The sequence below is a fragment of the Pristis pectinata genome, chromosome 2 (genome assembly GCF_009764475.1).
Source record: "Pristis pectinata isolate sPriPec2 chromosome 2, sPriPec2.1.pri, whole genome shotgun sequence".
In the NCBI taxonomy this organism is placed as follows: domain Eukaryota; kingdom Metazoa; phylum Chordata; class Chondrichthyes; order Rhinopristiformes; family Pristidae; genus Pristis; species Pristis pectinata.
In genome coordinates, this window is record NC_067406.1 from 110,886,218 (window position 1) to 110,899,986 (window position 13,769).

Genomic DNA, 13,769 nt, shown 5'->3' on the forward strand with positions numbered 1-13,769 from the left:
AAGCAAGGCAGCCATTCAAATTATGCACTCAGAGGAGCACAGCCTTATGGTATTGTCATTGTAGAATTTAAGCCTGTTTGTATAGAGGTAAATCACAGTCCAAGTCTGAGACACCATGAATGATTGTCTTTGGTCTTTGTAAACCTTCTTCTGACCTCTAGTGGCAGAAACTGGCTACTGAGCCATATATGAATTTTAGGAATTTTGAGATTTTGCTTCTGAAACTATAGAGTGGAATATTATTTTGTTTGAACTAATGAGGTGCCAATTTGCTTTTCTGTTTGACCAAATGATTCAATTATGTGGCCTTTCTCCTTGTGACAAGAAAACCTTTGCCATTTACTGCATATTCTGAGTTTGCAACCAGAGTATAATACTGAGCCTTCCAAATTTAAAATAGTTCCTTGTATGACAACAGAATATCATTAATCTTTGTAATAGTTTAACAATAGATGCAAAAGAGCATTTTACAAGATTAACAAATAACTTAGTACCTTGGAGAATTAAATGTTTGGTGACTTTGATGCACTAAACATTTCTCCCCTCCACCCTGCAGAAGCCCTGTCTCATTATAGAATTAGATGATGAAACTTAATACAACAATGTAGAGGCAGTAACTGAATTACAAATACAACAAAATTCTGGTACTTGCATGTCATAAACAAGTTTTAGCTTTGCAGGTTTTGCTGTAGTTTAGAAGAATAACCGTAACTGAATGTACAAAATTGTGACAGGTCTTAACAGGCTGGATGTGAGGAGGATGTTTCCTCTGGCTGTGAGGTGGATGGGAGGTTTCTAGGATCAGGAGAGTCTCAGGTTATGGGTTAATACATTTAGGACTGAACCTGTGGAACTCTCTACCATAGAAGGCTAAGGAAACTAAATTGCTACATGTCCTTAAGAAGGAGATGAATTTCTCGCCATGAAAAGCATCAAAGATATGGGGAGAGTGCAGGAATATGGGACTGAGGTACAGAGTCAGATGTGGTTGTAGTGCCAGAACAGCCTCGAAAGATCAAGTGGCCTACTCCTATTTTTCTATTTCAATGTTTGCTTTCTGTGGTTTATGGTAAATCTCAAAAATTCTGTTCTCTAATTACACATGATTTAGTTCTGAAATTTTCCTTGGCCTTGCAAGAACTTACTGAATTCCTCACTGACTTGTAAAATGTACTATTTTTTTTGTACAGACCCTTGGTGCTGCATCAGGGTGATTTTCAAGGCATTGTTTTAGACGTATTGGTATCCTGTCCCTAGGCTAGCAAAGAGCAGGGGAAGGCTTGGCCAAAAATCTGACTCCAGTAATTCCATATGACTGTGCATGTGTGGAAGTGAACAAGAGGATGGGAATCAGACTCAGTGCTGATTTTACTACAGTCTAATAGCTTGGCAGCAATTTTATCTAGGTTTACAATATGAAAAAAATATCTGGGCAAGGTACCAATATATGAAACTCTATTGCAACAAGAAGTCAATATCTTAAAGATACGTTATAACTTTAAGAAAAGGGTAGGGAGGGGATGTGAATGAAGTTACTTTTTGGAAGTGGCGTTATTTTGTTGTATTTTCCATGAACTAAACCTTGTATGCCTTCCACATTGCAAACAAGAAAACAGCATCTGGCTTTAAACAAAATTAGGATTATCTTACTGTCCTTGCTTGTGCCACTATTGATTCTGGAAGACAATGATACCAATCACCAATCTCGTCAGCATTGTAGATTTGTTTGGGTAGAGACCGTGTTCGACTAAAAGAACTTGCTATATTTTTCAACATTCTTGATCAGCAGATTTTTTTCTCAGCCAAAGTATCAAGCCCTTGGATGCCATGCCAAAGCTGGAGGCATGGCAATCAGCAATTCGAAAACTTGCAGAATTCTGTGATCTCATCCTTCAAGTCCTTGGCCTTTTCAATCAGCATTGGTCCTGAAGTCGGTGTGCCTGACAAACATTTCAAAGTAAACCATTCATACAAAACCTTGTCTGACTGAGCTAGTTCCAGTTTTGAGACCTTGGCAGGTTTCGATGGCCTTGTTGAAGTCACAAAATTCAGTAACTGAACTGTTTGAGCTTTTAATTTCTTAATTTGTCAATGTCCACATCAAATTCCTTCAAATTTTATTGTCACCCTTCTCTAGTCACTTTATTATCTCCCAAATTCTGCATGATCATAAGCATAACGTTCTTGTGTTTTTGTCCACATCCTACTCATGCAGCCATTAGGTTGGATGGGACATACATACTGGATAAAAGGGGAAGGTGATGCATGCTGGATGAATTTGTATTGGTTTATGGAGAAAAGTGTCGATTGGTAGAGTTTTCTAGTTAGTAGAAAACCAGATACTAAAACTTCTCTGTTTGAGACACCTGTCCTATTGTAACCGTTTCTAAAATGTGGCCAATTTCACCAGCCTATTGATTTATTAACAAAAAGAACATGTACTAAGGATTCTAACTGAATACTTCTGTGATATAATTACTGTATCTATTTATAAATGGCATGTTTAAAATGTACAAAAATGAAACATTTTTTCCTGAGTGTTTTTTTTTTGTGGAAACTGAATGTTCAGTTCGCAGAAGATCAAGGAGCAGTTACCTGCAAGGACCTTGGGATGGCTGTGGTATCTTAGGAGCATGTTAGTTACTGAGTTGTTGAATTTATTTGATCAGTATGTTATTCAGTTGATTTCTCGCCATAAGCAAGATATCAAGATATAATTTAGAAGCAGCTTTGGTTTGTTGTATTAATTGTAAACTTCTGTGTTTCGGCATAGAAAACATGTTTAGTATAATATATCACATACAGTAGTTCAGTGAAACAGTAGAGCATTTTGCCCTTTTTTAAAAAAATAAAATGTGGTTTGGAGAAATTAGGAAATTACAAGTGTTCTCCTTGGAAGGTCAGGAGAGTTTAAATAGACAAGTTCCCAGTTGAGGAGTTTTGATTAAAACAAAAGGAGAAATTGTTTCCACTGGCAGGAGGGATGTAGATTATAGATAATTGGCAAAAAAACATACCGTTGTGATGATCAGAAACACATCATCTTAAAGGATGATAGAAGCAGATTGATAGGAACTTGCAAATGGAAATGGAACATGTACTTGGGGGCAAAGGAAAAGCAATACTGTAGGCAAAGAGGTGGGAAGCAGGCCTAATTGGGTGGCTCTTTCGTAGAGTTGGTATGGCCACGATGGACTGAATGGCCTGCTTCAGTAGTTCAAACTTCAGGATGTATTGTTTGTACAGTTATGTTGCTTGTACAAAATCCATTTTGTACTTTTAGCTATTGTTTTTTCTTTCTTGATTTGCCACAGCTGAAAATAAAAAGGAACTGGGAACACAGGTAGTAACGATTAAAGAAGAACCAATGGAACTGGAAATACCTGACCCCACACTGTCACGACTTCCTAATCCTTCATTTAATTGCAAGGCAGTGAAAAGTGAACGGTCACAGAATTCCCCTGAAGTTATACCTCTCACAGAAATTAAGCTTTTCACTCAAGACATTTCAGTGAAGATGGCATCAGAGCTTCTTTATCAACTCTCAGGTATTTTGTTGCTGCTCAATAAATGTACTATCTTGTGTCAGAGTAATAATGATTGAAGTGTGCTGGGAAGAGAGCAATGTGCCAAAGTTTACTTTCTGACGTATGCCTTTCAAACTCTTTATTTTGATATTGTAATATGGTTTCAGTCAGTAAGAATACAATGATTGGCATGAATTACGACCAATAAATTATGATCACTTGTCATAAAAGTGCAGCTATCATTAAAAGGTTGAGTACCATTTAAAACTTAGCTGCTTTCATGAAATTCATAGGAATCAGCTATGCTGAGTTGCTTAGCTGGGATCTGATCTAAAGGCTTAACTGATTATTCATTGCTGGTGACACCACCTGTCCTTTTAGAATGCATAAATGTCAGCGATTATTTCTACTTGGATATTGTAATAGCTTTCAGACTTCCTTAGCATCTGGAGCTTGTTGCTAACATATTCTGTAATGAGTTTTTTTTCCACATTTCTTGTGATGATTATTTTCTCATCTCAATGATTATAGATCCTGATCATTCACCAGCTTTTCACTTCCTCTCTCAATTCTTTAAGGCATGCAGGTTTCAACTGAAACAAATGTGAATTGCACCTTAGCAGGTAGTGACATCAGAAGAGGAAAAGTGAGAAAAATGTTTAGCGGGTACCTGGTGATAGGGGTGATGTGATGGAAGCTTTGGTTTTTGTGTTCAAAACAAATAATTTCAAAAGCCAATTAGTATGGTATTTCGGTTATTCACTTAAGTCATTTTATAAATAACTAGTGACTTTTTTTTAAGTTTTAAAAATCCTGTTCCAAAAATCCTGTTGGATCACTCTGTGCATGCCTTTCTCGGGGCCATTTCAGCTAGTGCAAAACCATATTGTCATTAGTTATTGGCTTTCTGATTATAATTGCACTTAGCAATGACTAATGTACTGATTGTTCTAATGCTCACAATTTGTTTTCAGGGATATTTGACAGCCGAGTCCCTAACAAATGTTAAATGTGATCCTTAGCTGCAACTTCATCTGCCTTCTCTGTCAATCTGGCAGAAAGGCACTTTAGGGTTGTGGGGAAAAGTGAGGAAAGAAGTAAATGAAAGGAAGGTGCCTGCTTCATATGAGCATCTTCAACCAGGCAGGAATTGACTCTGAATGCGAACCATTGGAATCAACTGTCATAAATGTACGAGAGAGGGTGGTGAGGAAACATACACACTTTAATTCCCCATTCCCATCTCTTCTATTCCTTTTCCAGTAAAGGAATATCAATTTTTATAATACTTTTGATTGTTTTTAACAACATTAATTTCTCTGATGCATTTAGGCTCTTTGTAAATTTTGAATACCATGAAGAATTGAGTTGAAACATTAGCCTGTCACTTTCTAATTCAAACACTGTCATAAGCTTTCCATCATAACTACCTTAATTAAGATGCATCATCTTTCCTGAAATGCCTCTTGTCCTTAGCTATATTTTCATGTGAAGGTTATTGGCATATGTCTGCTAAGAGATTGTGTCAGTGTGAGGGACATATAAGGCCTAAAATAGCTAGCATACTGCTGTATTCTAAACCTACTTGCTCAGAGCCCTTTTTTATATAGTTTTGTCTGGTCCACAAAAAAAAAGCACCTGAACATCATGACTTATTGGTGGCACCAAAACCATCAATAGAGCAACACAAATGATAGGAAATACTGCACATTTCCATCCTTACGCGCACCAACTCATGGTGTTAGAATTTCCCTCTTGATGCTATGGAAAGGGAGGGGAAGAGATTGGAATATTGCCACAATGTGCCACCGAGTATATTTCCAGCCCCATCCAAGATCTTCCAGAGGAAACAGAGTGGTTTTAAACATCATTTATTTATTTTTATGGGTCTTTTTGATTGTGTTTTGTTGAGATTTGCTGCATTTTGTGGCTGGTAGAAGGTGATAGACAGTGTGTTAAATAGGGCAAGTAGGTGAGGGGAAAGCTGGATCAATATCACAGTATTAATAGTTACAAGGTCCTAGAAATGTAGTTGAAGATCAAAAACTGCAAGTGCTGGCAATATAAAATAAAACAGAAAATGCTGGAAATACTCAGCAGGTTAATCGCATTTGTGGAACCGGAAATGGGGCTAACATTTCAGGTCAAAAACCCTCCTTCAGAACTGAAGGAATGCTACCTGACCTGCTGAGTTTTTCTAACATTTTTTTCATTCTGGAAATGTAATTGTTGAGTGCAACATAGTCGTTGGCTACTTCTGGTATGTTTGAAGGTGAATAAGATGGCTGAGTAATCTTATGAAATTATGACTGCTTCAGATTGCTATCTGAACTCACTCCACTGTTTAACTTGTTTCTGAAAAGAAAAATCAAGTTTCTTCATGTAACTTCAGATATTGCATTTTAGTTGTACACCACCCTTTCTAGTTGTAACTTCTGCTTGATACTTTGTCAGAATGAAAAGGAGTATCCCAACCATCATGGAACTGGGTTCCTCAACCATTGAAATGTGTCAGGAAGCAGAAAACTCCATTGGGAGATTCTGTTGTAATAGCACTTTATATTAGAGCTTTCACTCAAAGGAAAACCCCATCTTCATTTCACCTGTGAATTTTGACAAACAAATCTTATGACTTAGAGACACAAGAGACTGCAGATGCTGGAACCTGAAGCAAAAAATGAGCTGCTGGAGGAACTCAGCGAGTCAGGCAGCATTTGTGGAGATGCTGCCTGATCTGCTGAGTACCTCCGTCAGCTTATTTATCTTTTGACTTCATAACTGTGTATGGTACCATTTTGGCAATTAGCTCTCATTTTTGGACATTCCTTTCCCTTTTGCCTGCCCCCTTAACCTCTGATTGCATCTCTCATTTGAACAATCCCACTTTGTGAGCAGTCTACAGAGCAGAACTTGATATAGTGTGCTTGTGCAAACTAGCTATAACATTTTGGCCCAAGCCATCTCCGTTTCCCTCTCCACTTTTTCACCATAATATTTAGATCTTCCTCTGATATAACTGTTTGTGATTCTTCTCAGCCGGAACATTTTGAAATGTTCTGTGGACACTTATTTTAAAATGTCTCTAGCTTTTGAGCTCTTCTTCTAGCAAGCTTCCAATGCTCTGAGCACACAATATCCTGAAGTTATTGCTTGACTTTGCCTTCACTGTCACTTGTTTTGATGTCCAAATATTACTCAACATGGTAAGGTACAGTTTGACTCTGTTAATTCTTGAGTTAACCTTTCACTGTGTCTCCATCTGTTGCAATGCCTCTCAGATCGGTGGACTTCCTACTCCTATGGCATTGTTGTTGATAATGAGGTGTTTAGCTTCTGATTCATTTTCATCAACTTTATTTTACCAGTGCTCAGTTTCAGTCCAAAATATTGAGCTCTTTCAGTTAGTTTATCTGTCTTCTGTTGTCCTTTTGATAACTTGAGAGCTGATTGTCATCAGTATGGCCCAGGTCCTTCAGTTAGGGAAGGGAAAATTGGCTACACATTTCAAAGCTGATAACTATCAAATGACTTCAGCTGAACTGTTCATGAACTGTTTATGATGACAATGAGATTAAATTGTTATTTCCCCTGCAAACCTCCCTTAATCACCCAATAATTGAATCTGTGACCTTAGATGAAATTAACATTCTGGTAAACATGGAATAAATATCTTTATGTAATTCCCATTTTTGGTCTTTTACAAAATATGCTTAAACATGCTCCTGGTTTATTTTCCTTTCTCTTTTCTGGCATTTTGGATGTTATAGAAAAACAAGACAGAGTAGAGCAACATATATTCTTTCTGTTCTTTAAAATGTTATATAATGTTGAAGGATAGAAACAGATATTTCAGTTTTTTTAGCTTCCAGATATTTATCAGAGTAGAACCTGTTGGGGACGATTGGCTGATCCACACTGATCTGTCAGCATTTCTCTGAGTAAATGCCACCATATTTGCGATGTGTGAATGTATGAGTCCTGAATTTGCTGGCCGCTGATCACTGGATTTGTCTACAGCACTTTCGACTGCTCATTGGGTTCAGCAGTGGAGCACAAGTTTGTGGCATTTGTCCAAGGAATTGCACTATGGAATTTGTCCACTGAACCTGCATCGTCAGTCCTAGTGTACGAGCAACAAGTCCATTTATTTGAATGGAGGGGAACATCTGTGAGGGTCAAGGATAGGAATTAGTTCACTTATGTTTTTGTGAATTAATTAACTTTAGGTATACAGTATATTAAGTTATATTTTAGTGTTATAATTATCTAATTTATTATTTGTTTTTGAATATTTTGGAATGTCAGGAATAGCAGGTTTGACAGTTGGTGAGGCCCCGGGGCATTATTTAGCTGGCAAAGTTCCTTTCAGCGGTTTTGTGAGCAGTGTTTGCTTTTGCCCTTTTTGTGGGCATTACATTGTGCAAGGAATTGCTGCCACTTAGGATCAGGTTGGCACTTAACAGAAATTCAGCAGCAGTAAATTATGTTCTTGCCATGTAAGGAAATGGCAAGTACAGCAGCTCATCACTGGCAATATTCAGGCTACAAGTGACTCCATAGCTGCAAGCAGCATTTAGCTATAGAAAGGTTGCTCTTGTTTCCACTTCCCCCGCCAGATAGTATCACTCAGAATTTCTTTAAGCTCTTTCATCCCTTTTTTAAAAAAGCAATTTTCTAAATTGATGAAAGGAATTTAATTTATATTTTGATGATATTACCAATGCCCCTTCTATTATGGAAGTAAAAAGACTCGTAGCTTTAATTCAGAGCATGGGAATTCTCTTTGTTGGATTGGCCAATATTTGTCTCGCATTTGATTTCCCTGAAACAGATTATCTGGTTATTATTACATTCCCATATGTAGTCTTTCTGTTTCAAGATAAAGCTTTCCGCTCTTGGACTTGTGAGATGTCCACTTCCTTCCCACTACCATTGTTGATGAAGCCCACGCATGCATTTCGTCCATTTCCTGCATGTTTGCTCTCAGCACCACCACCACCCCCCCCCCCCCCCCCTTCCCAGACAGAACAGAGTTGAGTTATCCTGGTCCTCACCTTTACCCCTCTAGCCTCTGTATCTAGCATATCATCCTTCAGCATTTCTGCCAGCTCCAACAGGATCCCACCACCAGCTACATCTTCACTTCTTTCCCCCCCCCCCCCCCAGCTTTCTGCAGGGACCACTCTCCCTGTGAACTCCTTGGTCCGTTCATCCTTTCCCACCCACCCCTCTCCATCCCCTGGCACTTTCTCCTGCAGCCGTAGGAGTTGTAGCAATTTTCCTTTCACCTCCTCCCTCACCACCATCCAGGGACCTAAACAGCCCTTTCAGGTGAGGCAGAGATTCACATGCACCTCCTCCAACCTGGTCTATTGCATTTGGTACTCACAATATGGCCTCCTCAACGTTGGCTGACCAAGTGTAGACTAGGCAACTGTTTTGAAGACCACCTTCACTCTGTCTACAACAGAGCTTCTTGTTGTTCTGTCCACTTCTTGAGTTTCTGGATGTACGTGACTTCAACTCCCCTTCCCATTCCCACACCGACCTGTCTGTCCTCTGCCTTCTCCATTGCCACAGTGAGGCCAAATGCAAACTGGAAGAACAGCACCTCGTATTCCAATTGGGTAGCCTCCAGTCCAGTAGTATGAACGTCTGAATTTTCCAATTCCAGGTAACCCACTCCCCTTGTGTTCCTTTTCCACTTCCACCAGTACACCAAGACTCTCACTCCCTTTGTTCACCCTTTCCATCCCTTTGCCACTCATTTCCAAGACTCATTATCCTCCCCCACCTGGTTCCATTTACCCATCACCCACATACCTATCTACCTGGGTCTCTTCCACCTTGGTTCACCTTTCCTATCCCCTCCCCCACCTGTCTCCATCTGCCCATCATTTAACCCCCACTTCTCCTCACCTATTTCCACTTACTAGCCCTGTTCTCACCCCACCCTCTCACTTCTACATGCTAGCTATCTTCCCTCTACACTCTCAGTCCTGAAGCAGGATCTTGACGTGAAATGTCAACCATCCCTTTATCTCCACAGATGTTGCTTGACCCACAGCGTTCCTCCAGCAATTTGTGGGTTTTTTCCCCCGTATGTAGTATTTGCTTTAAATAGGCTGCTGCATTTACTGCATTGCAATATTGTCTGCAGTTAAATGACTGCACAGTACTTCAAACAATTCTAAAATGGTGAAAACACCAATGAATGTAAGATTTTTGTTTTCTTGTGGGAATATTGCTTTCTTCTTTCAACATAAGTTGTCAAAGCTAAGGAAATGTAGGTTGGAATTTTGCTTAGTGTGACACTGCTTCGAGGATGGAGGTGGGTGCCTTCAGGAAACACTGAACTGTGTGGAAGATTAGTGTTATGACTCCTAGTTGATGGCACTTGAGGCCCAAGCGCACACAGCATTGGAAGACTTCAGAAAAAGGCTATTTGTGTTCCCAACAAATATCAACATGCACACTTTCAGCAAGGATTTCTGAATTAGGGGCTGATGTTCCTTTTACTGAAACAAGGACCTATCACTATTCTGGCTGAAATGACTTGAACAAGCTGCAGCAGTTAAATCTGGAATTTCCTGATGATGAGGTCCAACTCCTCACTATCTGGACCAGCTAAATAATTGAAGGAGTTTGAATCATCCTTTTCCTACATCCTTTGATGGCAAGCCATATTAGAGTACTGATGCACAGCATATAACCCATAGGTTACATTTATCCCAAAAGATCTTTCTATCTTGCTGGCCCTCAAGCCTCAGACAAGACAGTGAGGACTTGGTAGATAGGAGGTCTCACTGGTTGGCTAAGCTTCATAAAGTTTAGGTGTGGAAACTTTCAACAATTCAAACTAATTACCTTTCTAAAAAAAAGCATCTTTTTTTTAAAACAGCAATTGTTCTTTTCCGAAATTTGGTAACTTAATTAACTAACTCTGCCAGCTCGTAATTGCCACATAGTCAGGACTGGTAGAAACTAATAAGGTCATGAGTTCTGTACCTTTCACTAAATCACTATATGATATCTGCAGTAAGTTTCTTATCTTCAGATAATTACCAGATTAGTAGTAATAGATCATTATAGTAAACACCATGTGCTGTCAAGCAGCAGTCCAGCATGTTTTCATTGGCAAAGAATGAAACATCGTTGGGCTAGTCAGCATGCAACTTTTCACAGCTATTTCTAAAATTGTGTGGAGGTTATGAGAATTGTAGCCCATTTGCCAAGGTATGAAGATGAGTATTTTTTTAATTGATGGAGCTTCAGCAGCAGAGAATTTGAGTGCAGGAAGAGTTGGAGAATGGAAAATACAACTGGATAAAATATTCCCTTTAGCCCCTCTTCCCATATTTCCAATCTTGCATAGATTGACTGTTGTGATAACTTGGGGCATGGTGCTGATGCTATTGTTGGGAAATTATTATGGTAGGGAGAGAAAGTTATGAAAGATGGGGCAGATTCTCCCATTTGGCCACTAATGTGTATGCCATTTCTGTATAATATCTTCGGGGGAGTGGGGGCTTGGGGAAATTCCCTGTCTGTTTCAATGGAAAGAAGGTCCATCAGAAGCAAATACCATAACCTACGAGTTGGACCTGCAAGTTATAGTGCTCTGATGGGATAAGATGTTTTAGTTACTTCAGTAATAGGGACCTGTTACTATAGTGGTCCCTCATTCTTAACTTTATTTATAAGCTTGATATTCCCACCCGTGGTGTGGTAGGGGCTAATGGATGGTGTGTGCAGAATTTCAAATTAAACACAAATCCTGAAAATTTAGGTTTTTCAATGGCTTCAGTTGGAATCTATTAAAGATTATGGTAGCTTATTGTGGTCAGAGAATCAAGTAGCCAAAAACAAAACAAATTAACGCCAAGTACTGTGTTGGTTAAGTGGAAAAGTTGTAATGTTTTAATAATGAAAGTTTAATTTGTAAAGCCAAAAATATTTTAAAATCAATGAAATGAAAATTCCCCCTAGCTGGGGTGTCTGGAGCTAGGAGGGGAGGGTGGTGGTTGTTGGGGGGTGGGGGGGGGGGGGGGGGGGTTGGTGAGTGTTGGGTGGTCACCTATTCAGGGCTGAGATAAGAAGAAATTTCTTTAGCCAGAGGGTAATGGATCTTTACAGCCCTCTACCCAAGAGACCATTGGAGAGACAGCTGCCGAATACATTAAAGAATGAGGTCAAGAGAACTGAGGGGTATAGGATTATTTATAAGAAAGTGGCACTCAGGTAAAAAATCAGCCATGATCTAATAAATAGCAGAGCAGTTGGAAGAGGCTTATTTTCCTACTCCTGTTATTTATGCTCCTAGAATTTCTTCTTTCCATTCCACCAATGAACACCCCCCCCCCCCCCCCCCCCCGCAAAAAAGTGTTGGCTACCATTGATTAGAACAAAGGATAACAATTAGGCCAGGAGACCTGTGCATTGGTTACTTAGTATTCTCAGGATGAGCACTACATTTTGCATGCATAGAAAGATAAGTTTTGTTAACACCAGCTGTAACAGACGCACTTAAAAGCGAGTTAATGTGAGCTGTGTAATGAACTATAATATTCCTTGTGGCTTATTGCTGTGTTCTTTATCCATTAGATACTAGGGAAATGCCTTATATTGTTTTGACCCATTTAATTACTTGGCCCTGACAATTTGTCTGAAGATATATGATATGTGGCAATGTCCTGTGGCCAGAGAACAGTTACATCTAATGGTGTGTTTATACTTCAGAATAACTTCAACTGGTTGTTAAGCAAAACCAGCTCAGTTCTGGGAACTCTACCATCTTATATTGCCAGGGATTTTCACATGAGGTAGCGCTGTGTAAAATATTACTGCGTAGGCTGAGGTGTCAAATGTAAAGTGTGAAAGAAAATACTGAACAATGCAATTGGGCACAAGTTTGACTTTAGAGGGAACCAGTATTATGGAACACAATTTGAAATTGAAATTCTAGTAACAATTAACAGACCTGTTCATAGTGAGATATTCATTTTGGGAGTGATGAAAATTTAAGTAGTAACTATTGCCCTTGTATGGAGTATGAATAAACTGCAAATATTTTTTTCCTTGTATCGTATGTCAACAGAATAGGGATAGGTTGAGGGGTGTTGATGCTCTATTGTACAGTTAATTAGATTAAAAATAGCAAGGAAGAGGTATATCCAAGTCTTTAAAATGAATAACGTTATTTAACTCAGTTCACTTTTATTAATCAATAGAAATTGTACATGTGTTTACTAAACAAAATAACATCCTCGGAGCTAATCCTGCTTGTTAAACCTCTTAATTTCAGTGGATGTATGATAGAAATGTAGTTTTCATATGTTAACGAGAGTTTATGCTACATTTCAAGTGAAGCTCCAGCCCATGAAATTTTATTTTCATGGAGCAGTAGATGATAAAATAGATTAACACATGTAAATTCTAGGATGATGTAATGCTGAAGATGATCATTGCAGTGCTGCATGACTAATGCTCTACAAAGAACAGTGACAAGAGCGTTGGTGCCAAAATCATGGCAACGTTGCTGTAATATAGGTTATTGGACTGATAACCTGTAGCTTTGTTGGACTACTTTTAACGTTGGGGGGAAATCTGACACAGCTTCATCTTTTTGAAGTCCTACTTGTGTTTGTTGAGCTCCTTTAAAGTTAAAGCAACATTGTAAGTCTTGTAACAAGCCAACTTTAATGAGGGTTCAGAAGGAATAAAGCGTGATAGGAACGTGAAGTGCTATGTGTCGTTGCAATTATTTCTGACGCTACCTGGTTGAGAATTTTCCCACAGCTGAAACCTATTAAATTTTTCATTACTACTGTCAAACTGTAATATAATACATAGAATTTTACACCACAGGGATAGGCTATTTGGCTATTTGTTGGTGTTTCTGCTCCATAGAGCTGTATATCACTCCAGCGGTTTGCTTCACATTCCTGTACTATCCAGACATTGTTCCATAGAATACTTCTATGAACAAAGAATTTGTTGTTGGATTTATGTGTGACAGTCTTGCATTCATGGCCCTATTCTCACAAATGGAAACGTTCTTTTTTCTAGATCTTTCTGATTATTCTCATCGATCTTTCCTGATTATTGTACCCATCCAGTTCTGGTATCACTCTTCAAAATCTCTTCTGCATCTTTTTTTCCAATACCTCTATCAATTTTTTTGAGAGAGCCTGGAACTATTTGATGTGGCCTATCCATATTGTATACAAGTTTAACATCACT

The 13,769-nt window shown here is 38.8% G+C and overlaps 1 protein-coding gene across 6 annotated transcripts in view; it reads left to right on the forward strand.

The window, feature by feature from the left end:
* The window catches only part of znf827 (zinc finger protein 827), a 71,207-nt gene that overhangs the window by 30,240 nt on the left and 27,198 nt on the right, over window positions 1–13,769 (forward strand). For all 6 annotated transcript variants that reach the window (XR_007958172.1, XR_007958170.1, XM_052038349.1 and 3 more), the window contains one exon: window positions 3,315–3,548. Coding sequence is in view for 4 of the 6 variants with exons in the window: in XM_052038349.1 (XP_051894309.1) it covers window positions 3,315–3,548 (234 nt within the window). In the remaining 2 variants the exon portion in view is untranslated. The remainder of the gene's footprint in view (window positions 1–3,314; window positions 3,549–13,769) is intronic.